At 36.2% G+C, this 26,656-nt stretch overlaps 1 protein-coding gene across 1 annotated transcript in view; it reads left to right on the top strand.

The window, feature by feature from the left end:
• Positions 1-5,463: 5,463 nt before the first annotated feature.
• Positions 5,464-26,656, top strand: part of BAG1 (BAG cochaperone 1) — a 38,337-nt gene continuing 17,144 nt past the window's right edge. Inside the window, exons 1-5 of the mRNA XM_032237039.1 lie at positions 5,464-5,626; positions 14,390-14,515; positions 15,368-15,450; positions 25,521-25,634; positions 26,209-26,316. Of these exons, the coding sequence (XP_032092930.1) occupies positions 5,578-5,626; positions 14,390-14,515; positions 15,368-15,450; positions 25,521-25,634; positions 26,209-26,316 (480 nt within the window). The 5' untranslated portion in view covers positions 5,464-5,577. The remainder of the gene's footprint in view (positions 5,627-14,389; positions 14,516-15,367; positions 15,451-25,520; positions 25,635-26,208; positions 26,317-26,656) is intronic.

Raw genomic sequence — 26,656 nt, 5'->3', positions numbered from 1 at the left:
TCTAAGGAAAACACTCTTTACAGGAAAGGGAACTGGCTGCAGATAGGGCTGCTAAGGAAATTGCCCTATGACACTCAGAATGACCAGTATTCCTAATTCTGATGTCTCCATCCATACCTACTTCCCCGCCCTCTTATACACCTGGAGACAGGGCATGGGCCAAGTTTATCGGTGGCATGGAGGGGAATGATGTGTGGTGGAGGGTAGAGAACAAATTTATTCTACCAGATACGCCTCTAAGGATTCTTTTATAACAAATACATGCTGGCACACATTGGGAGTCAAAAGCACTGGTACATTTTGTGATATGCTGTGTAGTAGGCAAGGGTCTCTAATCCTCTATCTCCAAGCTGTAGCAGCTTGTCTGATTTGTGCCAGAAATAATCCAAAAGTGGACAGACGCCCACTCCTATGAGTCCGACTTAAAGGCACACTTTGCACTCAGGGACAATTTGAGAAATAGATTTCACTCCATTACCTAGAAAGCAAGGTTTTAAGTATGTTTTGGGACTATAATGTACCTTCACAGGATGGCCTGAGGCTTTTGCTTGCAGGACTAATAAAGATCATAAAGTAGTAAACATCCCACTGGAAGAAATTGTTCCTAGGTTTGGGCTGCCAAATAGTGTATCATTTGATTGTGACCCATATTTCATAGCTAAGTTTGTGTGAAACATCACTTGGAAGCTTTACTCAGCCTACCACCTGGCAAATAGTCCTATGAAAAAATTGATTTTCAAAAACAACAGCTAGCTAAGCTATGCCAAGACGCTCACCTGTCCTCACTGCAAACTTTGCCACTCACGTTGTTGGGGCTTCACATTATACTTCGAAAGCAAATAGGCTTGAGCCTCTTTGAGGCCCTTTTTGAATGACCACATTCCTCCCTAAAGGCAGAGGAGAGGTCCATTCCATTGGTGGGCGAACTGACCTTGTACCAATATATAAGACAACTTGCTGGGGTTATGAATTTTCTTTCCTGTTACCTGCAGCATAGATCATCCAGTGCATCCATTTCAGCCTGCAGACTGGATGCTTGTAAAGATGTGAGGACCAAAAACTTCCTTGGATGAGAAGTGGAAGGGACCATTTCATGTGCTTCAGACCACGCATACAGCACTAAAAGTGAAAGGCCTCGCATCTTGGATACATCACTTCCAGAATGAAAAATACCCACAATCTGCCCTTCCTGATTCTTGGACTACGGAACCTGTGACTTTCTCAGAAGAATTGGGACTTAACTTATTGTTCTGGAATCAAAAGCCTCCAGAACCATAGTTGTGTGAGAGGAGAACTGCGATCTCCCTTAGGTGTTTTCTCAATTAGAAAATTTTCCCAAAGGTATTTGTAGCTACCCACACTAGAATTAGGAGTTACCCAACTATTACCACTAGCTGATTGGTGTGTCTGTGTCTGTGAAGGCTAAGATATTAAGACAAATAGACTTAACAACTGTTGGGATGCGACCATATGGTTTGTTACGTATCTGTGCCCTTCCCACCCACCTACATTAAGCCCACTTTACCTGAAAGAAAGATTGGAAATCATAGGGATCTTGAACAATCCAGAAAGTATTTGAAGAACTACCAACCCCTTACTTTGTTCTGTGGGCTTTGGTCCCTCAGTAATGCCTTGTATCACATACAAGCAGTGAAGGAAATCCTAGAACAAGAAGCCATTCGGACAATGACAGTCCAGAATAGAATGGCTCTTGATATGATATTAGCATCCTAAGGAGATGTGTATGCACTACTTGGACAACGATGCTGTGTACATATTCTGAACAAATCGGAGGAATTCCACAGCTGAATTACACACATCACAAAGATAACTACAACACCCTCTCCCCACATGGAGGAACAGAAAGACTAGTGGCATTGACTGACAGGATGGTTGCCTGATTTCACTGATTAAGTAGGTACTAAGTAAGTAATGACCCTGGCAGGCATAATCATTGTTCTTTTAATAACCTGTTGTGCATTACAATGTCTTTTACGTTGCCTTTCCACCTGTAAGCAAATTAAGGGGTCTCCAGTATGCAGATATTGATTTTGGGTGAATCTTGGAAAATTACATCATTTTCAGATTCAAAGGGGGGTGGTGGAATGATGGGCTGGCTGCTAAAGCAAGTTCATGGCACACATTTGAAAGTAAATCAGGAAAACTGTAACTGGAATGTGTGGGTCTGTCTGTCTCACAAGAACAAAGAATGCTTATCAACAGGAAATATCCATATGTAAAGCTTGTAGCAATTATGGGTAGTTAGAAAGTTGATAAAAGTAACAAGAATTAGACAACTTGCAAACCTCAGCTAAAAGTTAGGAATAGAGATGACCGGCAGCAAATGAAATGTCTGTTAGATAACTTCTGGGGCATTCATTAGCAAGGCTTAGGAATGCGACAGCTATATACCAATAGAACAAATTGTAGAATTATTGCTAAAATGTTTATTAAATGATATTTCTTATTATTTCACCTTGTCCCGCCTTCTCCTTTAGTGAAAATGTATAAAGTTTTCTGAACCCTTTGTTTTTAGTTCTTGGCCTTTTGATCAGGAACCCTTTTCCTTGGAATACTCCAATAAAAACCAATCAGAAAACCTGCACCTCGTGTCTGGCGTCCATCATTGGCTTCGGCACCAGGCTCAGACCAGAATTGGGGACAACAGCTGTGTTCACACAAGACACTAGCTGAAATTCATGGTTTGAAAATCACAATGACTTGATTGTAGAGATATTCAATATTTGGATCCAAAAGTGAAACAGTTCTTTGAATCTAGCACAGATACCTTCAATTCTTCCCCATTTTGAATATTTTGCATTCCTATTAAGTTCATACAAGAGACTAACTAAACTTGAATGAAATGTATAGTTTAGTATGCTGTCTGAACTAGGTTCTATGTTCAGTTTGCATTTACAGACTAAGGTAATAGAAGCCCCAATGTGCTCTTCAAATATTAAAATCATTTTACACATACACACTTGTTCCTGGATTCAGTGTAATAAACTACAGGCTCTGTTTCATTGTTGAATTAAGTTGTCTGTGAGCCCTTGAGATGGCAGAAAATTGTATAGCATAAAACATGTTTCTTCAATTGATGATTGATATTCTTCCATATATACTGTATAAACAACTGATGCTTCCCTTGCTTATAATGTACAGTACATATTAAAGAGAGGGATTGATGGATTCCCCCATATTTGTTTTTCTCCTCTTCTGAATAAGCATTACAGTACTAGCTAGCAGGAAACATCTACCAATCACTTTCCTTGTTTTCATTTTTATGCTATAAGGTAGTAGATGAAAAGTTAATTCCATGAGATGGAATAAGGAAGACGAGTTCTGATTGATGGCTTGACCAAGAGTTTAGCTACCTATCAAAATTCATTCTGACTGTATGCAACTGTAATTGTAGTTAAATAAGTGTAATTATCAGCCAAAACAAGGCAAGGTGGCGCAGTGGTTAAATGCAGCACTGCAGGCTACTGCTAGATCAGCAGGTCAGCGGTTCAAATCTCACCGGCTCAGGGTTGACTCAGCCTTCCATCCTTCCGAGGTGGGTAAAATGAGGACCCAGATTGTTGGGGGCAATATGCTGACTCTCTGTAAACCGCTTAGAGAGGCCTGAAAGGCCTATGAAGCGGTATATAAGTCTACTGCTATTGCTATTGCTATAATTACAGAAGAATACCACACCTATGTTCAAAAGCAATGCAAGGAGTAACTTGGGAGATTTGCAATATCTCAGGGGTTGCCACAAAGAAGAGGGAGGCAAACTATTCTCCAGGGCACCTGAGGGTAGAACAAGAAGCAATGGGTGGAAACTAATCAAGGGGAGAAGCAACTTAGAACTGAGGAGAAATTTCCTGACAGTTAGAACAATTAATTAGCGGAACAGCTTGCCTCTAGAAATTGTGAATGCCCCAACACTGGAAGTCTTTAAGAAGATGTTGGATAGCCATTTGTCTGGAATGGTATAGGGTTTCCTGCCTAGGCAGGGGGTTGGACTAGAAGACCTCCAAGGTCCATTCCAACTCTGCTATTGTATTATATTGTATAATATAGGGAGACTTGCACAACAGATACAGAAAACCTCCTCTCACTTTACAGTAGGGTGTATTCCTCCCCTCCCCAATCTTATCTACTGCCATTGCCCATCAACCACTCTTCAGACATAGCTCTCTGAACTGTGGTCAGTTTGTAGACCAGTAGAAGGGCAGTCTGGTTTCAAAAAGTAGACTTTTCATATAAAGCAAAATAGCCCTGAGCAAGAGAGAGGAAGGCACATGCCAGCCTTAGCCCAACTCAGCCAGTAGGTGCCAGCCCTGGTGTGGGAGATGCAATGTCACCTGATTTCAATAACATCCAAATAATTGGTAATATGTACAGATTCTTCAGCACAAAAAATGCCTTGTTGCTTTGGGGAAGGGGGGGGGAAGTAGTCTTTCAATATTTAAAATATAGTTATGGATAACTGAGCTTCTCATGAGTTCCGAATGAGATGAATACAATGTCATAACGGTATGGCAGTAAAAAGAGATACTGGTGCAGACTCAAGTAAAGGAAATAAAAGCCAGAGAAAAATGCTAAACAAAAGATGAAATGGACTGTTTTACAGTCCATATATTATGGATCTGTCCAGTTTAGAATTCCTCTATTTTTATGATTCATTGTATTGTATTAAAACACTGATCTGGATTAATATTTCAAAATCATTTTGCGAAGCTGAAAGAAAAGCTCTTAATGTTCATTCTTGGTCTGGATAAAACTGGGAGCCTTACAAACTGTATGTAAAGAATTATGGTTCCAAGCGCTTCTCCATTAGTCTGCATTCAGGTACCACATTGAATTTGAAACAACCTAGTTATTTGGTCTAGCACGCTGAGTGAATCCAACCATAGTTATGATTCAAAATACTATGAATATTCAAATACTGAGGTTAAAAAAGTATATTTATTTATAAATGTTGTGTAAACATAATATTTCAATTACTTCAAAACAGATAAATCTGGTGGATTTCAGGTCTCTTTTTTTTGTCAGAGTCCAATCACAAAATCTTGTTCTGGTGGTACTACAATACAATATGATTTGTATTGATACATCGGTGCAACCATTACTTTGGGCATTCAGTTTGAACAGACAATAAAAAATATACATATAGACTAAATTGCTAATTATGAAATAGGAGTGGAAAATCCCTTATTACTGCTGGAACAGTCACCTCCGCCTTACAAAATTGTGTTACTGTAAAAAAAAAAATCTTTGATATGGTATGATAGAATACACTATGTCTGCTAACAATTTCCCTTCTGCACAAATGAACGTCTAAACGCTGCTTGAACTTGGCTCTCAGAAATACCTTGCAGTACCTTATTTGTAGTACAAGGAAGGCGGTACTTCTTTGCCCTCCAATCACCGCTATCAAGACGAGGGGCTGGTTATCGGAAGTTTTCTGGCGTCACATTCCTTCTTCCCTCTTTTTTTTCTAGGCGCCGGACAGTTTCCGGACTAGGAGGAAGGAGAAGCGATTGCTGGCCATCTCAGAGGCAGCTCGAGCGGAGGGGTGGGCGAGCAGGAATGGCGGGACCTTACGAGAGTTCGGCTGTAATAGTAACGGTCACGTACGGTAAGAAGCCGTGCCAGAAAACGGGGGGGGGGGGGGGGAGTCTTCCTCGCTGACTTGTTGCGGCTTGGCAGTGACAAGATGCTGATCCTTGACTGTCTCAGCCACGCATGACAGCCATCAGGCTAATCGGTTCGGGAGGAACGGTGTCCACGGATACTGCATAGGATTTTTTTATTTTTATTTTTTGGTATTTCTTGTTTGTGCCTTCCATTTCCCCACCCTATTCCCCTTTCTTTTGAATTTTGATCGAATTTAATCTACCTCTTGGCCCGGTGATTACTTCTCCCAGCAGAAGTAGCCATACTGTATTTTGGTGAGCGTGTGTGTAAATTAAAAACAAAAATTGGTAAAGGTAAAACTAAATTTCGACTATTTTATGCTTGGAGCCGCTTTTATCTACTTAATGCTGGTCGACAGAGGCCATCATCTGCTCTTAAAGAGTGGTCCACTACATTGTTAAATTGTAATATTATTAATTAGTTTTTAAATTCTGTAAAACATTTTGGTGTACAAAGTTAAACATACTACTGTGGCATGTTTCCTACATACAATTGTTAATTGATTAGTAAAGAGTTCATCTATTTCCTCTGCTTGGTTGGATGGTCTGTAATATATACATAGCAATGTCACTCCCCCCCCTTTTAATATATATTAAGCAATATGGATTCTAGGAGATTTTCATTTTTAGTTCTGTGTATTTGTGTATTTGTGTAGTGATGTAATGATCTTGTATATATAATGCAACTCCAACTCCAACATATTTCAGTAATGACAACTATATCGTATTTACCTTCATGCACTAGTACTTCAAGTTCACCCTGCTTGTTCCCTAAACTTTGAGCATTAGTGTACAGGCATTTGAGTCCTTTATGAGTCTTGGGTATGTTTCTTATATTTTGTAATTGGGTTTTCCATCCTTTCCATTATTCTCTAGTTGTGTTTTTTGTTTTCTTCTTTCTCTTTATTCTCCATCTCCTTATATAATTGGTTAGCTTGTGGTTTTTGCTTAGAATTAGGTTCTAAAGGTCTTGAAGATTGACTTTCTCTCCCCTCTCAACTTTAGCTTAAAGCCTTTCTTATAAGCAGAGGTGGGTTGCTAATCGTTTTACTACCGGTTTGGGCACGTTTCCGCACAACCGGGTGGGAGGGCGGAGTCTCCCACTGCCACTACTACTGATTTGGCTGATCCAGGACAAACCAACAGCAACCCACCTCTGCTTATAAGATAAGCCGGTCATTTTCCAAATATATTATTTCCAGTTCTTTTGAGGTTCACTTCATCCCTTGCCAGTAGCCCTTCTTGTAATACAGACAATGGTCTAGGAAACAATCTGCAAGGTAATGCAGACCATAGTCTAGGAAACTAAAGATTTTTTTATGACAACAGTTTTTAAGCCAGTGATTCATTCTAAAATCCTTTCTTCCCTCATTGGATGTTGGCCATTTGTGAAAAATATAGATGAAAACGCCACTTGTGCTCCTAATTCTTTAACTTTCTCCCCTAGATGTTTGTAATTTCTTTTTATTGTTTTTAGATTCATTGTAGTGTCATTGGTCTCCACGTATAGGAGAAGAAAATGGTAGCAATCCATAGGATTGATTATTTTAGTAATATTCTTAGTTACATCTTTGATTTTTGCTCCATGGAGACGGCATACCTCCCTAGATTGACTGTTCCATCTGCAGACTATAGTTTCTGTTTCTCAAAGAATCAAATCTCATATCACCAATATTCACCTATTTTTTCCCCAAGGGAAGTCCAGGATACTATTCTTCCGGTCTATCACAGGAATGCTGGGTTGTGTCTTATTTTTAGAAACTTTTGATGACTGCTCTTTTGTAGGTGTCTGCATATTTTCTTCCAGGGGAAGGCTATGAAAGCAATTGTTCAGTTCCAGAGGGCTTCTTTGGAGTGAGCTCTTGTTTTCTGTTTTCTTCTATATGTGACATGTTCCATTAGTCTTGTTCTTTGGGTTCGTATATAGGGTCATTTTTTGGGGAAGCTGTTTGTTCCCTATTGTGTGCAATTTTGGTGTATCGGTTTTCTTCTTTTGTTCATATATGGGGTCATTTTTAAAGAAGCTGTTTGCTCCCTATTGTGTTTAATTTTTTTTTTTTTTAAATATATTTTATTCATTTTCACATTCCATTTTGCAATCACTTATATACAGGGTAAGAAAAGAAAACACAATCAAAAAGAAAACACAACTCATCGTTCACAACCCCACCTGACGCTTTCATCCTCCATACACCCCATCTACCCCCTCCAACTTTCCTTTCTCCCTCTAACACTCCCCGCCTACTTCCCTTTCCCCTCAAACCTTCCTTCTCCCCTTACTCCCAACACGCCCTCCTTTCATTCCCCTTACTCCTTCCTTACTCCTCCCTCTTCTTTCCCTCTACCTCCCTCCTTGGTGTATGCCTTTATTCAAGTGCTGTTTAATCTGATAAACCAAGGAAAAAAAAATATAAAGAAAGAAAAGAAAAGGAAAAGAAAACAAAAAAAAGAAAAAAGAAAAACAACCGTATATAAGTACATTCTTGTTCTTATTGAAACTATGTTAACACCCACCCACCCACCCCAAGAATCCCCATCCCTAATCCCCCCGACTTCCCAGGGCCCACACCTGGCACTGCCTTCTGTCTAAAGTATCTTGTGTACGTATGGATTAAAAATAAAAGTAATATATTAGAAGAAAGAAAGAAAAAAAAAAAGAAAAGGAAAAACTCTTTGTGTTGAGCTCAGCCCCCCATCTTTATCTATGCTTAAATAGTATAAGTCATTCTATCTATATTTTATTCTCGTCTCTTACTTCTTTGTTATTTACCCCAACCTCCTGTAGACTCTCCCGTTCCTCTTCCTTAACCTTGTATTCAGATAAACATTTACCGTATATACTCGAGTATAGGCCGACCCGAATATAAGCCGAGGCACCTAATTTTACCACAAAAAACTGGAAAAGTTATTGACTCGAGTATAAGCCTAGGGTGGGAAATGCAGCAGCTATCGGTAAATTTCAAAAATAAAAATAGATACCAATAATGTTTTTGAATATTTATTTCAAAGAAAACAGTAAACTAGCGGTGTATTCAATGAAATACTTCACTCACCTCATGATGCTGATGTCCCGCTGTGATGATGATGTCCCGTGCAGCCGCGGGAGCGATGTCCCGCCTCCTATGACACACGGCACAGTGATTCCTATCATTGGATCACTGTACCAGAGGAGGTGGGACATCGCTATGTGGCTGCTTGCCATAACAAGGAGGAGGTGGGACATCGTTGCAGAGCGGCAGGAGGGGGAGGAAGGGGAATCGTAAGACAGCCCTGCATTACATTAGAACGTGAGGAGGGGGGATGGTGCGGTGCGCGCTGTGCGGCAAACTGACACAGAGGGAGGGGAAACTCACAGGGGCACTGGGCCATTCACGAGTGTCACCCAGCGGCATGGCCCCGCCCCTTTTTCTCCTCCATTTCGGGCAAATTTTTCACTGACTCGAGTATAAGCCGAGGCGGCTTTTTTCAGCCCAAAAAGTGGGCTGAAAAACTAGGCTTATACTCGAGTATATACAGTATACAGATTTGTGTAGGCATCGATATACAGTCTAACCAAAAATAGTCCCTTCCGGTAAAGTTTAAGCAACGTGGCTCATGCCACATATTCAAATATTACTTTACAGAGGAATAATCAAACTTTCCCTTCTAATAGAATTTAAACAATGTAAATAATCTTTCTTAACCTCATTTTAAAACAATAATTCAAAATAATCTAACCAAACTTTGTTTAAGCAGCGTGTATCAAGTATTACTTTACACAAAAATCAGTTTACGTTCTATCTTAAGATAATCCCAACCGGCTTTCTCTTCTAATAGAATTTAAACAACGTAAATCATTCCGCATGCATTTTACCCTCATCCCTTGCTTGTCTGATATTTACCACTATCAAATTTATGCAAACATTAGTTTAAAATCTAGCTCAAAGTAATTTCACCCAACTTTCCCTTCTAATAAGAATTAAATAATATGGATCATTCCACATATTCAAATAATACTTTCAACAAAAGTCAGTTAATCTTCTGTTTTCAAACTTTCCCTTCTAATAAAATTTAAGCAGCGTAAATAATCTTTCTTAACCTCATTTTAAAACAGTAATTCAAAATAATCTAACCAAACTTTCCCTTCTTAGTAAAGTTTAAGCAGCATGAATCAAGTATTACTTTACACAAAAATCAGTTTACGTTCTATCTTAAGATAATCCCAACCGGCTTTCTCTTCTAATAGAATTTAAACAACGTAAATCATTCCGCATGCATTTTACCCTCATCCCTTGCTTGTCTGATATTTACCACTATCAAATTTATGCAGACATTAGTTTAAGATCTAGCTCAGAGTAATTTCACCCAACTTTCCCTTCTAATGAGAATTAAGTAACATGGATCATTCCACATATTCAAATAATACTTTCAACAAAAGTCAGTTAACCTTCTGTTTTAAGGTAATCCCTTCTAACAGAATTTAAGCCACATAAATCATTCCACATTCATTACAATCAATATCACCCCACCAATAAGTTCCGCTTTTTCTACCGGAGAGAGGTCGCAAACCCCCATTCAGTCCACAACTTTGGCAAATATTTTAAAATGTCTAAATCCTCGATCTCCGCTTTTCCGCTTCTCCAAGGGAGGAAAGGCTACCCCCTCCATCTTGCAGCCACGCGGCCTGCCGCTTGCCTTCTCCTTCCGCTTGTCTCTCCTCTTTTCCAAGTGAATCAGGAGGTCCCGCCTTCAAAGTCTTGTAATAGAAATCTCGAGCCTCCGAAACAGAGTTAAGACGAAATCTTTGATTCTCAAATGTGACCGTAATGCCGGCTGGGGCCTCCCATCTGTATTGAATCTGTTGGTTCCTAAGCTCTTTAGTTAAAAAGGCGTAGTCTCTTCTTGCTTTCAACATCTGGAAAGGAATTTCTTTAAAGACAATCAAGTCCTGATTATCAACTCGCAGACTGTTATTATGAAACTTTTGCATAATCGCGTTTCTGGATTCTTTTGTGGAAAAATATATAATTATGTCCCTCGGGAGCTGTCGCTGTTCCGCTACCAATGAGTTCTGGCGATAGATTTTCCGAATCTGCCAATCAAAGTTAAGTCCCGGGCTTCCCACCACATGGCTGAGGGCTTCAACAAAGGTCTGTTTCAAATTCTCTCGCTCCTTTTCGCGGCGTCCTCTGACTCTTATTGCAAATGCCTTCCTATTAAAATTCATCATCACAAGCTGTTCTTCGGTGTCTCTAATTTTTTGTTGTAATATTTGAATATTAGTAGTCAAATTAAAATTAGCCTCCTCCAAGCTTTCCAATTTATTCTCTATTTCAGCAGAATAATCTGACAGGGCAGACACGGCTGCAAACGTATTCGCCTTCATTTGGTCAATTTTAGACTTTAAATCATCATATAGCTCCAATACAAATTCCTTGATTTCTTGTTTAAAATCCTTAAACATTTGAAAGAAAGATTCCTGTATTAAAAATTCTCCAGTAGAGGGCATAGGAGACAAGGGCTGTGACTCCAATATAAATTCTTTAGATTCTTTAGGCACATTTGTAGAGAGACGCTTCGATTTTGATCTGGGTGCCATAATAAATAAACAAATAAACAGCGCCTTCGCTCCCCTCTGTTTCCAAGGAAAAAAAAAGTTTATTTTGTTAAGGAGCGGTCTGCAGGAAGGTAAAACCGGCTAAGTACATCCACTATCAGTCACCAACGGAGAGAAATCGCCATTTTGAAGTCCGTTTAGACAAAGAAGTCTCTAAGACAAATGGTGCTGGTATTTAAGATAGTAATAAAAGCATAAATCTCGCAGGAGTGGGACCCGCCCGTATTAATCCTGGCTTGAAACAACTTTGCTTTGTCCTGGGGAGGGGCTCGCCTGTCTGGGGCTGCAAAAAAAAGCAGCTAAGGAGAACTGGCTGGAGATAAAAGCTCCGCTCCTGCTGGGTCTAATCTCTGTCCACAGCCGAAAAAAAGAGAAAGGCTGTGGATTACGAATAGACCCTAGCACACAGAGCACGCAGAGCTACTCCCTGCCCCTTTCTTAGCCAAAAAGGGGTGATATCTATGATCTTATTTAGATATACAGACCAGATCTCTGAGAGGAGCTCGGTTGAGCCCTCCTCGGCAACAGGCTCCGCCCCTCGGATCCCCTATTGTGTTTAATTTTGATGTAGTCTTCTTGTTTAGGTTGGAGATTCTCACTTTGTTCATTGAATTTCGGAGTTCCTAAGAGTTTCTTCTAGACCCTTTACTTTTTCTTCTAGTAATTTATATGATTTACATTTGATACATATTTGTAGTTTGTAGTGATCCAGGCAGCACACAAGCAAATAATTCAGCAGGATTCATTATATAGAAGAAACTTCTTTATATATAAAAATATAAAACATGATGCATATATACAATACCCATGCAGCTCTTACAACGTTAAAGGGAGAAGTAGTAGCACGTACACTCAAGCAAAGACAAACTGACTCTCACAGCACAGAACAGTTAAGCTAAGCCGTGCCCAGGCTCCAAGCCATCTCACATGGCTCACACAACAAAATCCTATGTCTCAGTCACCAAACAGTTCCCATTGGCTGACTTGTTGCTATAACTATTCCAGTTCATAAATTATTATATACTAACAATACATATACAGTTTGGGTCTTCTGTGAGCATAAGCTCAAATATATGACGTAGTTTCCTGATCTAATAAAAATATTAGGTCAGAAAAATAGGTTACTTTGGTGTCTTATCCCAAAGTGATTTTCTCCCTGCTGCAGACAGCTGATTTACTGCCAAAACTGGTATTTTTGGCTGCACATAGCTCCCTAGATTTGAATGTGAGCTCCTAGAAATGATCCAAAATTACCATTGCAACTACCTGAAAAGGAATCTTGATGATTGCAATTTTCGGTAGTGGCCAGAGCATTGGGTTTCCACCATTTATTTTCAGCTATATATTTTTAAACCTGCTTTGATTTTAATCCCACATTTTAGTTTTAAATACTAATCAATTTGTTGAATGTTGAATTATTCTAAACCCTTGGTAGTATTTAAAGTAGATTCTCTGTACTTTCTCTTATTCCTTGATAGCAGTTCTAAATCAATTTCATTTTTTCTCTATGGAGTTGCATGGCAATTCTCTGGAATCAGGAATTATTTGCATTTGTATTGGACTTTCACATTTCACATTTTATTAATTTTTAAAAGCTCTGGTCTTCTGTTTTTTTTAATTTTTCCTTATATCTCTTACTATGGAAAAGATTTTTTCAATCTTCTCTGAATTCCTTTATCATGGTTCCTCCCTTGTCTTAGAATTGTTTTGACTAGCTGTAAAAATTCAGATACAGGACAGTCCTGTATTAAAACAAAAATGCAAACAATAAGTCAACTTAAAGACAAGGCTCTTTGGGAAGCTTTCAACAATAAAATGTTTTTCAGTTTACAAGCTCTAATTGAAACTTTAGTTTAAAAGTTTGATTAATTAACAATGGTTTTAAATTCACCTAAGGATGATCAGTTATGAACGACAATTATTGAGTCAGTTTGACCACCAAGTGAATTGGAATTTAATTTGTTGCTGGCAGGATCTGAAGAAGGATCCCGGTTTGAATGCAGGCTCCTTGGTGACAGCTGAAAGGCTATGGATCTTAAAGACTCAAAGCTGATAGAATTAATGACTGATGAAATGGGTTATTTCAAGAAGATTGATGGAGATTGGGGAGTTGAACTATTATATTTAATTGGAAAATAAATATTAAGAGACATTGTGTCTCAACCTAGAGAGGATCTATGACTTTGGGAAATGAGAAGCAATTGTTCAGAAAAATCTTAATTAAAATTTTAAGGAAATATATTATTATTAATAAGCAAACAAAGATATTTGATCCTGGACGGTTCTGAGACCATGAACGTGGTAGTCAGTGGTAGATAAGAAGCCGTTGTAGACCTTCTACAAGTTAAATATAATAACATATTGTTAACAGAAGGTTTTGAAATTTAACTTCATTGTTGGATTACCTGTTAATTACCTTTTTTATACAAAGATAGCAGGTCAATTGGTTGCAAATAGATTTGTAGATTTATAAATTATGTCCCTGTTTTGCAAGGGGGGGGGAACATTGCTACTAGTATTCAACTAGGGAGGACAAGATATATTATGTATTTTTGCCTTTTTTAATGCACATTTTTTTCTAATAAGCTTTGACTAGTTCCTTTTATCGAAAGGGTTTTGAAGTTTGTATTTTAATTTTCTGAATGAAATAAATTTTTTTGAAGAAAAAAAATTTAAAACATTAAAACCTCAGAAAAAAAAATGATTAAAGATGATGAAGTGACAATCAATAATATTCACACAAGAGAGATCTGTTGTATAGACTTTGTTGTCAGGGCCAAAAAATAATAATAATCAAAAGTTATTTTATTCAAAGCTGGAAGAAAATTAAGGTTGAATCCATGGGACAGACATTTGCATATGGTTTGATTTATGCAGTAGACTCCTATGTATATACCAAATGACTTTCTTATCTGCATTAAAACAACTTTATTAACAAAAATCCTTGAAATTTCTGCTTTTACCTAGTTTTATTAGAGATTTGAGATTTAGAACTGTCTGATCTTTGATAATCTAAAATCAGGGTAGGGTATTTTTTTGGGGGAGTTCTAGTTGTTTTCCCTGCAACTGGGAAAATATATGAATATATTTTCATATTATTTATCTTCAGGCAATGAAAAGCATAATCTTCAGGTTGATTCTCAAGAGGATAGTCAACCAACAGTACATGATTTGGCTTTACTAACTGAGCAAGTAACTGGAGTTCCAGTTTCTTTTCAGAAACTGATATATAAGGGTAAGTACAACTTCCATGTATATTCAGGCACAAGTCCTATTAAGTTCTATCCAGCTTACTCCCAAGATATAAAAATGTAAGTAAGGTGCTTGATGTATCCATTATTAAAGATTCTACTTAGTTGGAAGATTGTGATAGTTAAAATAACTCCATATTTTATTCATCTACGGATTGATTTTAAAATCAGATAAAATTATTTTATTGTTGAGGAAAATATACAAGAAATGTTTACAAAGAAATTTTATAATATTTCATAACAACTTTTTTACTTAGGAATAGTTGAAAAATAAAGATGATGTAGATTAACAAAACTATCTGTAATATCCAAGAATAATGAAACTATTCCAAATTATTTTAATGGCTTTCCGTTTTTAACAATATTAATGAAAATTAAATTTTAAACTATTTTTTAAAATTTGAAATAAAATTGAAATGTTAAAATAATTGTTAACTTAGTGGATTGAAAAGAACTTAATACAAAAATTATTTTGGTTTAAAAATATTGTGGTGGGGGAATCTTTGTGTAAAATATCTCATTCCATCAATGATACGTCAAGAATTTTTGGAGGTCTGCTGTTGTTTAAAGCAGACCTGTTCTGAATTCAGCATGCCTCCAAACTGCTACCTCCTTCCAGTAGACTGCATTTGAGATAGGAGGTTAATAATCCTATTGGAAACAGGCTGTACTTAGGTTTTTATAGACATATACTATATATACAAAGTACAATTTATATTTTAAAATAATGCTGTTTCATACATCATATTTTGAATACATTTAAAACTTTGTTTTTGTTTTTGTTTGTTGAATTTCCAAAAATAAATTTGAGGTTTTGGTTATTCTTTTTCTATTAGGAAAGTCATTGAAAGAAATGGAACAACCATTGTCAACGCTTGGAGTGAAAAATGGTTGTAAAGTTATGCTGATTGGGAAAAGGGTAACTGTTTTTATGAAGTCTATATAGAATTTTGCAAATCAATGACATCGGTGAATATCCCTTATATAATAAATATAGAGTAACATTGTTTTCTAGTCTAACTGTTTTTGGAACTTTTCCATTATTTTATTTTGTTTTGTTTTATGTCCTAAAGGAATCATCAGAAATTTTAATTTTACAATTGTTGCTCTTGTTCTATTTAACCTCTAAAGCTTTTACGGTTATAGCAATACAATTGGCCTCACATATTGTTCAAAGTTGTTTGTTCTTGCCATGTGTTGTTGAATAAACCAGTGTGGCATGGTTCACATTATATAGGAAGTAAAAACCTAATAAATTATGTTAATAACTTAATGTATTGATGAAACATGAAAGAGTTCAATTAATGGAAAGTTGTTTTATAGTATAAGAAAGTCAATAAATAATCAAGATAAAGCTTTTAGGGAGGCCTACAAAATGAAGAGTGTAGTACTATCATTACTACTAGCAGCAAGGGCCTGTTCCTGACTGTGACATTGCATTGATACGGGTGTAAGGAATATCAGCCTCATCATTCTCTGACTGGGTGTCAAATTATTTCTTGTTGTACTCCTGCCCTACATCTAGTCAAGCTGCTTCCCTACATTTGGTAGTTACTTTATTGTTGCATTTGAAGTTGATAACACCTTTCAGTTTATTTTAAATTAATGTTACAAATTAAGAAATTAATGTTTAATAGCATACTGTAGTGCTCTTCATATTTGCCTCAGTTTATGAAAGAGCTTCTGTGTTGTAGTCCTTAACCTAATAAGCTAGTTCATATTTTGCAATTAAAACAAATTGGAGAAGGGGGTTGCGCAAGTGCCTGTTCGGCCCCCAGCACGCTTGTCTCTTAGCCTCAACATGTCCAGGCCCAGCTCTCCCTACAGCAGCCGCCTCGTGCTCTGAACATAACGTCTTCTCCGGTTCCAAACTCCAAAACTCGGCTGCCGAGTCTTCCAGCAGCAGCCGCTCTAAGAGTGCACTCTATGGTTGTGGGCTGGCTGCTGGAACTATCTGTAAGAGAGTCTTCTGAACAGAGAGTCTTCCAGCAGCCAACCCACAACCATAGAGCGCACTCCTAGAGTGGCCATTGCTGGAAGACTCGGCAGCCGAGTTAAGGAGTTTGGAACTGGAAAAGACATTATGCTTGGAGTGCGGTGGTGGCTCTGCAGGGAGAGCTGGGCCCGGACAAGTTGTGGTTAGGAGGCATGCCTGCTGGGGGCGGAACAGGCGCTTGTGCAACTCCCTTCTCAAGCCTGGTAGAGTTCCATGCACTGACCTAGGGGGTATCTCTAATGTGCCAAGCTGCGGGAGCTGGGGAGCAGGCAGAGCGCTACATGGCTTGGTGCCTTAGGGATACCCCCTAAGTCAGTTAATGGTGCTCTGCCCGGCTGGAGAGGGGGTTTGCCGGGCGGTTGCTCATGAGCATGGTCACCTCATAGCTGCTTCTCCCCTGAGGCTGTGCCTGGCTTTTGAGAGCCAGTTCGCAAGGGAGCAGCCGCCTGGCAACTCCCCCTCCGGCCAGGCAGAACGCCACTCCCCAACCTAGTGGTATCCCGAAGGCGCCAACAATGTAAGCGCCTTTCTCCCCCCTCCTCGGGCTCCTGCAGCTTGCCGCCTTCAGGATACCGCTATGTCGATGAGCGGTGCTCTGCCTGGCCGGAGGGGGGGGGGTTGTCCAGGGGGTTTATTTTCGGGCTGGGCTTATATTTTTGCCCACGCAAAAAATGTGGCAAGGCTTTAGTTTCAGGACAGGTCATATTTTCGGGGAAACACAGTAATAAATTAAAAATAAATTAAAACATAATTAAATTTAAAATTAAAGTTTAATTAAAATGTAATTTTAATTAAATTAATTTTTAATTAAAAGCTTTGTATTAAAATTATTTTAATCAAACAATTAAAAGGTTGCAGGAAATTATTTACACAGAAAAAGATCTTAAAACGTTTTCATGCAGTACTGACTTAGAAACTACAGTTTTATGAACAGAATACTTTTAATTCAGAATCTTCATTTCAGTGGTACAGTTTATTCACTATAGGTAGTCCTCAACTTATGACCACAACAGTGACCAGAGTTTCCATTGTTAAGAAGGACAGTTATTGTTTCTTTTATATATTATTTTATTAAATGTATCAAAAATAACATATACAGGAAAAAGAAAATACAGGGGAAAGGTGAAAAGCGGGGGAATGAACTGTAGCATAAAGGGGGGGGGAGGAAAAAGTGTTAGTTCCAACTTTTATAAAGCAGTACTAATACTTCACATAGTTATGATCTATGCCTCTGATTCTACAACCAAAAATTGTATTAGATTTTTTGGCAGTTGTCACTTATTGTTGGCTCATGTTCAAGTTATTACCCCCTAGGCTCATGTTCAAGTGATTATCCCCTAGGACTCCAAATCTTTCTAACAGTTACTGTTTTGAACCTTGTTTTGCTTAAGCTGTACTTGTACTTTTGATTTTTCCTGTGCAGGTGTAAAACTTTGCTTTTGTCCACATTAAATTTCATTTTGTTGAATAGAGCCCATTGTTCCAGTCTGTGAAGATCTTTTTGGATCCTGAACTTCTGGGGTGTGCGTATTCCTGCCAGTTTAGTGACATCTGCACATTTTATGAGTTCCCCTTATATCCCCTCATTTAAGTCATTTATAAAGATGTTTAATTTAAGGGCCTAAGATAAGAACCTTGTGGTACCCCACTGCTTACTTTCCGCCTTTTAGACATAGTACTATTCCAGAGGTTGGTTGCTGCTGGTTTGGCCTGGATCAGGCAAACCGGTAGTAGCGGCGGCGGGAAGCTCCGCCCACCCACCCAGACGCTTCTGCACATGTGCAGAAGCTTCACGCACATGCAGAAGCACATCTGAACCGGTAGTAAAAAAAATAGCAATCTACTTCTGTACTATTCTGAACTATTTGTTAGTACAGTTTGTTAGCCAGTTACAAATCCATATAGTGGTGAAACTGTCCCACATTTTTCTAGCTTACCAAGAAGTAGGTTGTGGTCTACTTTGTCAAATGTCTTGCTGAAGTCTAAATATACTATGTCCATGGCATTTGGTCACTTTATCAAAGAAGGAAATAAGATTGATTTGGCATTATCTGTTTTTAACAAACCTGTGCTGGCTACTAATTATAACTATTTGTTTCTAGATTTTCTCAGATCTGTTTTTTGATTAGTTTTTCCAGTATCTTCCCAGATATTGATATTAGGCTAATTGGTCTGTACTTTCCTGGTATTTTTTCCTGTTTTGAAGAACCACATCAGCTCTTTTCCAATCCTCAGGTAGTTCCCCAGGTGCTGCAGGATTTTTGAAAGTTATGGTACAATGGTTCTGAGATAACATCTGCCAGCTCCTTCAGAATTCTGAGATGTAATCCACGAGATCCCGGTGATTGTTCGTCTTGGTTCTCTCTTGTGGTCAAATATCCCATCACAGTCAAACAGCTTTAAATCTGATATTAATTTCTCCAATCATAATTTCTCCGCAACAAACTTCTTAAAATAACTAGTTATATAGTCTTTATTCAAAACTTCAGGAAATCAGGCAGACTTAATGTAAAAGGAAAAGACTCTTCAAAAATGTTTAATTCATTATGTTTCAAAAATGTAAAAAGTAGTTTCAAGCTTCTTTATTCTGGTTCAGTGCCATCATCTTTCTCTCTGCCATTTTAAAATCATGGAATTTCCATAATAATGCAATTTGAAAAAAAGAAGCAGGCTGCAGCTGAAAAATGGCCCATTTAAAGTAGAAAAAATGAACAAAATTAAATGCCTAAGAGTTAGAAGAAACATTTTATTTTCCATTATAAAATAATTAAACATCTCTGATTCTTCCATGGTGATCTTCTTGGTTGCCTGCCCCTAGCTGAAGACTAACCCAGCCTCTCCAAAATTTACCACAGGAATCCAGACACCGAGAGGATTGAGACAGGGAAGTTTCTTCTTCAGTTGCCTAGTGCCCATATTTTTATCATGTGCCTCAGGGGATACTTCAACAGTTCTTAGTTTGAGGACCAGTTATAAGTCACTTTTCAGTGCTCTTATGACTTCAAATAGTCACTAAACAAATGATTTAGGATAACCGGTAATTGCATCCAGTTTCCTTAGTAAAATTGTCTAAATCTTACTAGTTGTTTAAAAAAAACTTATCTCCATTGATTTATTATTGTTTAAACTTTTACCAGAATTTTTCAAATAAAACTTTACAGCTTCAAACCGTAATGTTTTTTTCCTGCTGGGTTATAAGTGATAGGAATGGAGTCTGAAACCTTGGACATCTTTTCTTTATTATGTCTAGCCATGTCATAGCAATTTGATGGAAGCAAATATTATTCTTATAGCGAAAGACAATTCAGATTTAATGCAAACAAAAAATTATATCTTTATTGAATGTGGACTAAAAATTATATGCTTTAATAATAGCAGAGAGATTTAAAAGGTTTTTAAATGTATTCATACATGTAGATCAGAATGGATTTTTGCCAAAGAGGCAGATTAAAAACAATATGAGAATGATTTTAAACACATTAGAGTATTATAAAATACATCCTAGAAAACAAATGGTGTTGCTCTTTCTAGACACACAGAAAGTATTTAATAACATTAATTTGCAGCTTATGTTATTACAATTAAAATTCATGGATTTTGGGGAGAGATTTATTAATATAATCAAAGCAATATACTACAAACAATCAGCTAAGGTGATGGTAAATGGGAACATGGCAGAGAATTTTAATACAAAAAAGGCACAAGGCAGGGATGTCCACTGTCCCCTCTACTATTTATTTTGACCTTGAAAGTATTAATTAGAAATATTAGACAAGGTGAAGAAATAAAAGGTATGGGGTGGGGAGAGAAATATAAGTTACAGGCATTTTTGGACAATTTGGTTTTTATATTAGATCATCCACTAGAAACTGGACCAAAGTTAGTTAAAAAAAATAGAAGAATATGATGAAGTCGCAGGACTGAAAATAAACAAAAAAAGGACAAAAATACTAATTAAAATCTTATAGATACACAGAAAAGAGTGCTAATGGAAAACATTGATATACAGATAATCAAGAAAGTAAAATATTTAGGGATACAACTAACAGCAAAATGTGCAATGATTAAAGAGGATAATTACATGAAACTGATGCAACAAATCAAATCAGATTTTGAAAAATGGAAAAACTTGCAATTGTCATTGACAAGAAGAATAGCTATTATAAAAATGAATGTAGACTAAGATACATTTGGCTAGGAGGAAAAAACAAGAATAAGTCTGAAAATATTTGCAAGATTTCAAAAAAAGGGGGTTTTGGGTTTGCCAGATTGGGAATTGTTTTACCAGGCCTCGGTACTTACATGGGTGAAAGAATGGATTAATCTGATGCATAAAATATAACTTTAGAGGGACACGACCTTCAGTTAGGTTGGCATGCTTTTTTGCGGTATGGGAAGAATAAGATCTATAGCTATTTTCAAAGACACTATATTAGAAATGCAATTATCAGTATGGGTAAAAGTTAAAGAACAACATTAGCTGAAAATATCAATCTGGCTTTCCACAATGGAAGCATTGATACATCCTAATGTTATCAATGTGGGAAAAAATATAATATAGAAAGATACTTTGATTGTAAAGGGGGAATTAAAAACTAAGCAAGAGCTGAAGAGATGGATATAACATGGTGGCCACAAGTGCAGATACAATCTCGATATGAGAAAGATGCTAAAATGTAATTCTTTAATAAAGAATTAACAGAATTGGATTACATATTAACTGGAAGAGATGAAAAATTAATAAAGAAAAAATGGCTTTTTATTAAGCATCAATTTGGAAAGTGAGCAAGTAAAGGGAAACAATGATAGCTTGGTCTAAAAACTTTGGATATTCAGTAGAACTGGATAAATGAAAATTATGGAATAGAAATGTTAAATTAACTATGTCAACTGCGTATAAAGTAAATCTGTATAAAATGTTTTACAAATAGCATTTTTCACCAACTATATTGACAAAAATATTTAAAGACAGGTCCGCTAAATGTTGGAAGTGCAACCAGACACCTGGTTCGTATATATGATGGGCATGCCCAAAGGAAAAAAAAATGTTGGACGAAAATGCATACTTGGTTTAAAAAAATGATAAAGCAGCATATAGATTTGCAACCAGAAATATTTTATTGGGCATCCTGTTGGAAAAATATAATAAAAGGAATATCTATATCTATATCTATATCTATATCTATATCTATATCTATATCTATATCTATATCTATATCTATATCTATATCTATCTATCATCTATCTATCTATCTATCTATCTATCTATCTATATATATATATATATATATATATGTTATATTTATGCTGATAAATAAATAAAGGAAGACTAGTATAGATCTATTTCAAGCTATTTAGCTCTCATCAGCTAGCCACACCCTTGTTGGGAATCTGGATGGTCTCTTGTGACGAGCCGAAGACAGAGAGTGGAAGTGTGACCTTCCTCCCATATTTGGGCATACCAGGGGTTGTGACTTTAAATATATATATATATATATAAATATATATATAAATATATATATATAAATATATATAGGCAATAGAGCACAGGTTCAATTCCCAACATGGGTATGGCTAGCTGATGAGAGCTAAATAGCTTGAAATAGATCTATACTAGTCTCCCTATATGATTTTACATGTATTAACTGCAGCCAGAATTGTATTTGTACAACAATGGAAAAGCGAAGAGATACCAACAGATGAGAGTGTAATAAAAAAAAAATTAGAATGTGCAGAAATGGATAGATTAATGCTTACAATTAAGGAAAAAGAAGGGACTGAACATTTCTTGACATGAGACTTATTTTACCAATGGTTAGATAATAAAAACAGAAGTTAGAAATGTGGGGATATAAAAAGAACTAATGTTATAAAGGAGATTTGTTAAAGTAGACGAGTAAAATATAATTATTATAGAATTAATACTATTGTGATGAATACTATTGCAAACATTTTGATTATGATTTCCTAAAAATAATTGTACCCAGACAACACAGTTTGATTGAAATTAAATGTTTACATGTTATATAAATAAAACAATTTTTAAATTTAGAAAAAGGAATGGAGTCTAAAACCTTGGGCATCTTTTCTTTATTATGTCTAGCCAAGTCACAGCAATCCCTTGTAGCTCTCCATTTAATTATGTCGATTTTGAAATACCTTTCATACAGAGAAGGGCTAAGATTTATGAAATTTTCAACTTTGTAGTCCAAAACCCTAAGACCTATGGTCTTAAAACTCATTAATATTGGCTTTTTTAACTTCTCTGTTACAAAATCTGTTAGTTTATCAAAATATAAAATATAAAGAAAATGAAAATAATGAGAAACTAGGGGAGGAAAAAGAGAATGGGAACAATTATGGGCTAGAAGGGGAAAAAGAAAAAAGGGTTCTGACTTCCAACTCATTGTATCACAATAAAAAATAATAAAATTACACTCAACTTTCTACTTTTACACAATAATAAATACCAGCCTCTTCTAATCACCACAAACCCATCTAATCAGCAAAATTTCATTTTTTTATCACAATCACAAAATCCAGAAGCGATTTGCAAATGGACACAAGATTAGATATGTTGTTTTTTAAAAATAAATCAATCAATTTAACCACCTCTACTTTTTTCCCTTGCTGTGAGAAATAATATATATTTCTGTTTGTACTTATTAATTTTATAATCTATCATATTAAATTTATTAATTCTTTAACTTGTAAGAAGAAAAGCCTTTTATTTAAACCCATTTTAAGACTCCAGACTTTTCTTTGAAAATATTGCTAAAATCAATAAATTTTAGTACATCTTTTTTACATCCTCCTAACATTCAATCTTTCAAATTCACTTTCAATAGTATTTTTAAAATTTTAAGAATTACTCAAGTATTGTATATGTATATTTTCAAATCCACTTTATAAACACAAAATTACATTAGAACTTTCTTTCAATTACATATATCAGATTTGTAAAGACCCGTTCTAACTTCAATTGCTTCATTAAATTTAAGGCATTCCCTCTCGCTTATCCTCATAGAATAAAATTTTATTCTTCTCTGGAATGTCTATCAAGTCTCTTTTTCTCAAATAATTGTCAACTTTGTTAGTATCCATAAAGAAAAATTCCCAAACTTGTGCTCTTCGGAGCTGTGGATTTACTTGGAACTATTGTTTCAGTTGTGCTGAGAGGATTGGATTTAATCTATGGTGCTATATTTGTATTCCATAGTTGCAATTAAGTCCTTTACACTGTCAGTTTTTTGTGAAATTGCCTCAGTGCTTTGATATGTGATTTTTTACAGGATTGCACCTCTTGCTCCTCTTTCGTATCATCTATAACATTCATATCTTTCTTTACGACATTCTTAGAACATAATTGGTCTATGAAGTGAATGATTTTCTGTAAAAATATGTTTGTTTTTAGCCATTTTTCTAGCTCTCTCTTGTGGTCAAAGAATATATATTTTTTTTATAAAGCAGTTGCTGATTCCTAGCTAATAGGAGCCGAGGTGGCGCAGTGGTTAGGGTGCAGTACTGCAGGCCACTTCAGCTGACTGTTATCTGCAGTTCAGTGGTTATAATCTCACCGGCTCAAGGTTGACTCAGCCTTCCATCCTTCCGAGGTGGGTGAAATGAGGACCCAGACTGTGGAGGCGATATGCTGACTCTGTAAACCGCTTAGGCTGAAAGCCCTATGAAGCGGTATATAAGTCTAACTGCTATTGCTATTGCTAATCAGAGTTCATAAAAATCAAAAAATTTCAGCCACCCACAACAAAGCAATCCAAAGTTACAGATTATTTAAACATAGTAAAATAAAGTCACAGATTTCCATCATGTTTCTCCTTCAAAATTTTAAAAAATGATACTCCACAGTTCTTTATTTTAGCATGTCTCTAGAAAACCTCTTCCTTGTAGTTATAACAATGAAATCTCAAAAATGGCATAGAGCTTCAAAAGGGGACAAAGACTGTGACTTAAATAAGCCTCTTTTAGCTTATACAGATAATAACCCCATAAATTAAGAAATGAAAGGCACAATTTATTATCTGTTTGAAAAATAAATTCCAGAATGGTTTCTTTTTCAACATTGAAGTGATTGCAGCCCCCCCCCCCCAGCAGAAACAGCTCACCAGTTGCTCTGAAGGACAGTTCCTGAAACTTCTTGCAGACTACTACTGAATGAAGGATCTTGTAAGGTGATTCTAGGACTTTCCCTAACCAAGGAGAATCATATAAATTAAAGGAATGCCTTTTCCTTCTTGTTATTAAAAAAATGGCATGCAGAGACACAAGCTTCGGGCAAATACAGGGAGTGGCATTATCCCAGTGGGCATTATCATCTGTCAGCTATTGTCATATAACTGTTTAATATTGGCCATTAAGATGTTTAATATTGGCTATTAAGGTTGTCTAGATATTTTGTTATTTCAGTGTCTGCTGCTTCAGGCTCAAGGCGTACTTTCTTCCTGTCAATCAGGAGTAAATCCTGAAACATGCTAAAGAAAATGATTATGTTTTGATTAGCAAATATGCAAAATGCAAAAATGGTTTGCAAAATAATATATTAGTAGTGTAATATTCAACATTTGTAATAGGCATAAATATAGCTTAACTTATTATAGCATTAGGAATCAAGCAGAGATTGTACTAAAAACCTTATATTTTGACAATTGGAGATTGGCATCGATAACCTAGCTATAGGTAAATATGTAGCAATTTGAAGCCAGAAAAGCTAGTTTAGCATCTCACTTTTTCCATAGATTGCAGAGCAGTTATACTCAGGCTGTAATACTAGGCATCATTTTAAGGCCAAATAGAATAGGATGTACTTATGCCACATAACTTGTTGCTCATTGTATGTTTCACTGTAAATTTTGTTGTGATTTGTGGCTGTTCCCTTATATATTGTTCTGTGATTATAACATTTTTACCTTTTATTTGAATGCATCCACCTGAGCAAATCAGGTACTTCATTATAGTAATTTCTCTTCTCTTAACAGAACAGTCCTGAAGAGGAGACTGAATTAAAGAAATTAAAAGTTTTAGAGAAATCAGTGGAACAGCTTGCTAAAAAAATAGATGAAGTAAATAAAGATCTTAGAGAGATTCAGAAAGTAAGTTATTTTACATTTCTATCGTTAATATATATTTGTAAATGTCAAGTATAGATTTATCAGTTTAGAATCTGACAAAATCTGGCGAAATGCAGAGTGCTATGACTTTGACCATGAGTGTTTTTAATATTATGTTAGAGACTGGATCTGAAAGTAATCCTCCCAATTAATGATGCGGACGTGTAAGAGGATGTGTAATCTGTACATGTGATATTGGGGAAGAACTGCATAGATTCAGAGTTGAGACAGAAGACAGCCAGCTTGTACAGCAGAAGGAAAGAAGAAAATATGAGAGAATAGAATTCTGCATATAAAGGAAGTTTGAATATGTGATGTTGATGAACAAATGAAAATGAATGGTGTATCCAGACTTATTGATGTATATTAGTAAACTTTGTTTATATTCATATGAGTCAGTTCTTGTCTGCATAGAAAGTTGGACACATTGCCTTTTGTATACATGGAATTAGTATGGATATTATAGGAACATGGCTCTTATAGCTGTTATAATAAAAATGCCTATCCCAATTCAATTATGAATAAGCATAATGTAAACAGTGTATTTTTCATATAGGGTTTTCTTGCAAAGAATAATCAAACTGAAGCGCTTAGTCAGTTGGATAAGCGGATAAAGGGAACTGCTGAGCAGTTTATGAAAATTCTGGAACAAATAGATGCTATTGTAAGTAAATAATGACAACATATTGTGGTTAACTAAAAGAAATCTCAGTTCTTTAATTTTAAATGATGTTGACCTCAGAGTTATTAAGCATGATTAATCATAATAGTCAACATAAATTAATCTATAATCATCACTAAAGTGATATAACACTTTGTCACAGGGGTTAAGAAGCTTCAGTAGTCTAAGGAGTTCCTGTACCCCAACAAAATCTCCTGAATCATTAAAAAAGATTTTTAAATCCACAAAATTTGTTGAAATTTATATCAAGATTTTATAAAGTTTTATGGAATGTCAAATTCTCATGAGAGTTTGGCCATTTTATTTTATTTTCAATTGAATT

Source organism: Thamnophis elegans, chromosome Z (genome assembly GCF_009769535.1).
Source record: "Thamnophis elegans isolate rThaEle1 chromosome Z, rThaEle1.pri, whole genome shotgun sequence".
Classification (NCBI taxonomy): Eukaryota; Metazoa; Chordata; class Lepidosauria; order Squamata; family Colubridae; genus Thamnophis; species Thamnophis elegans.
Note: the sequence above shows the minus strand (reverse complement) of the source record. Positions and strands in the feature narration are given on the sequence as shown.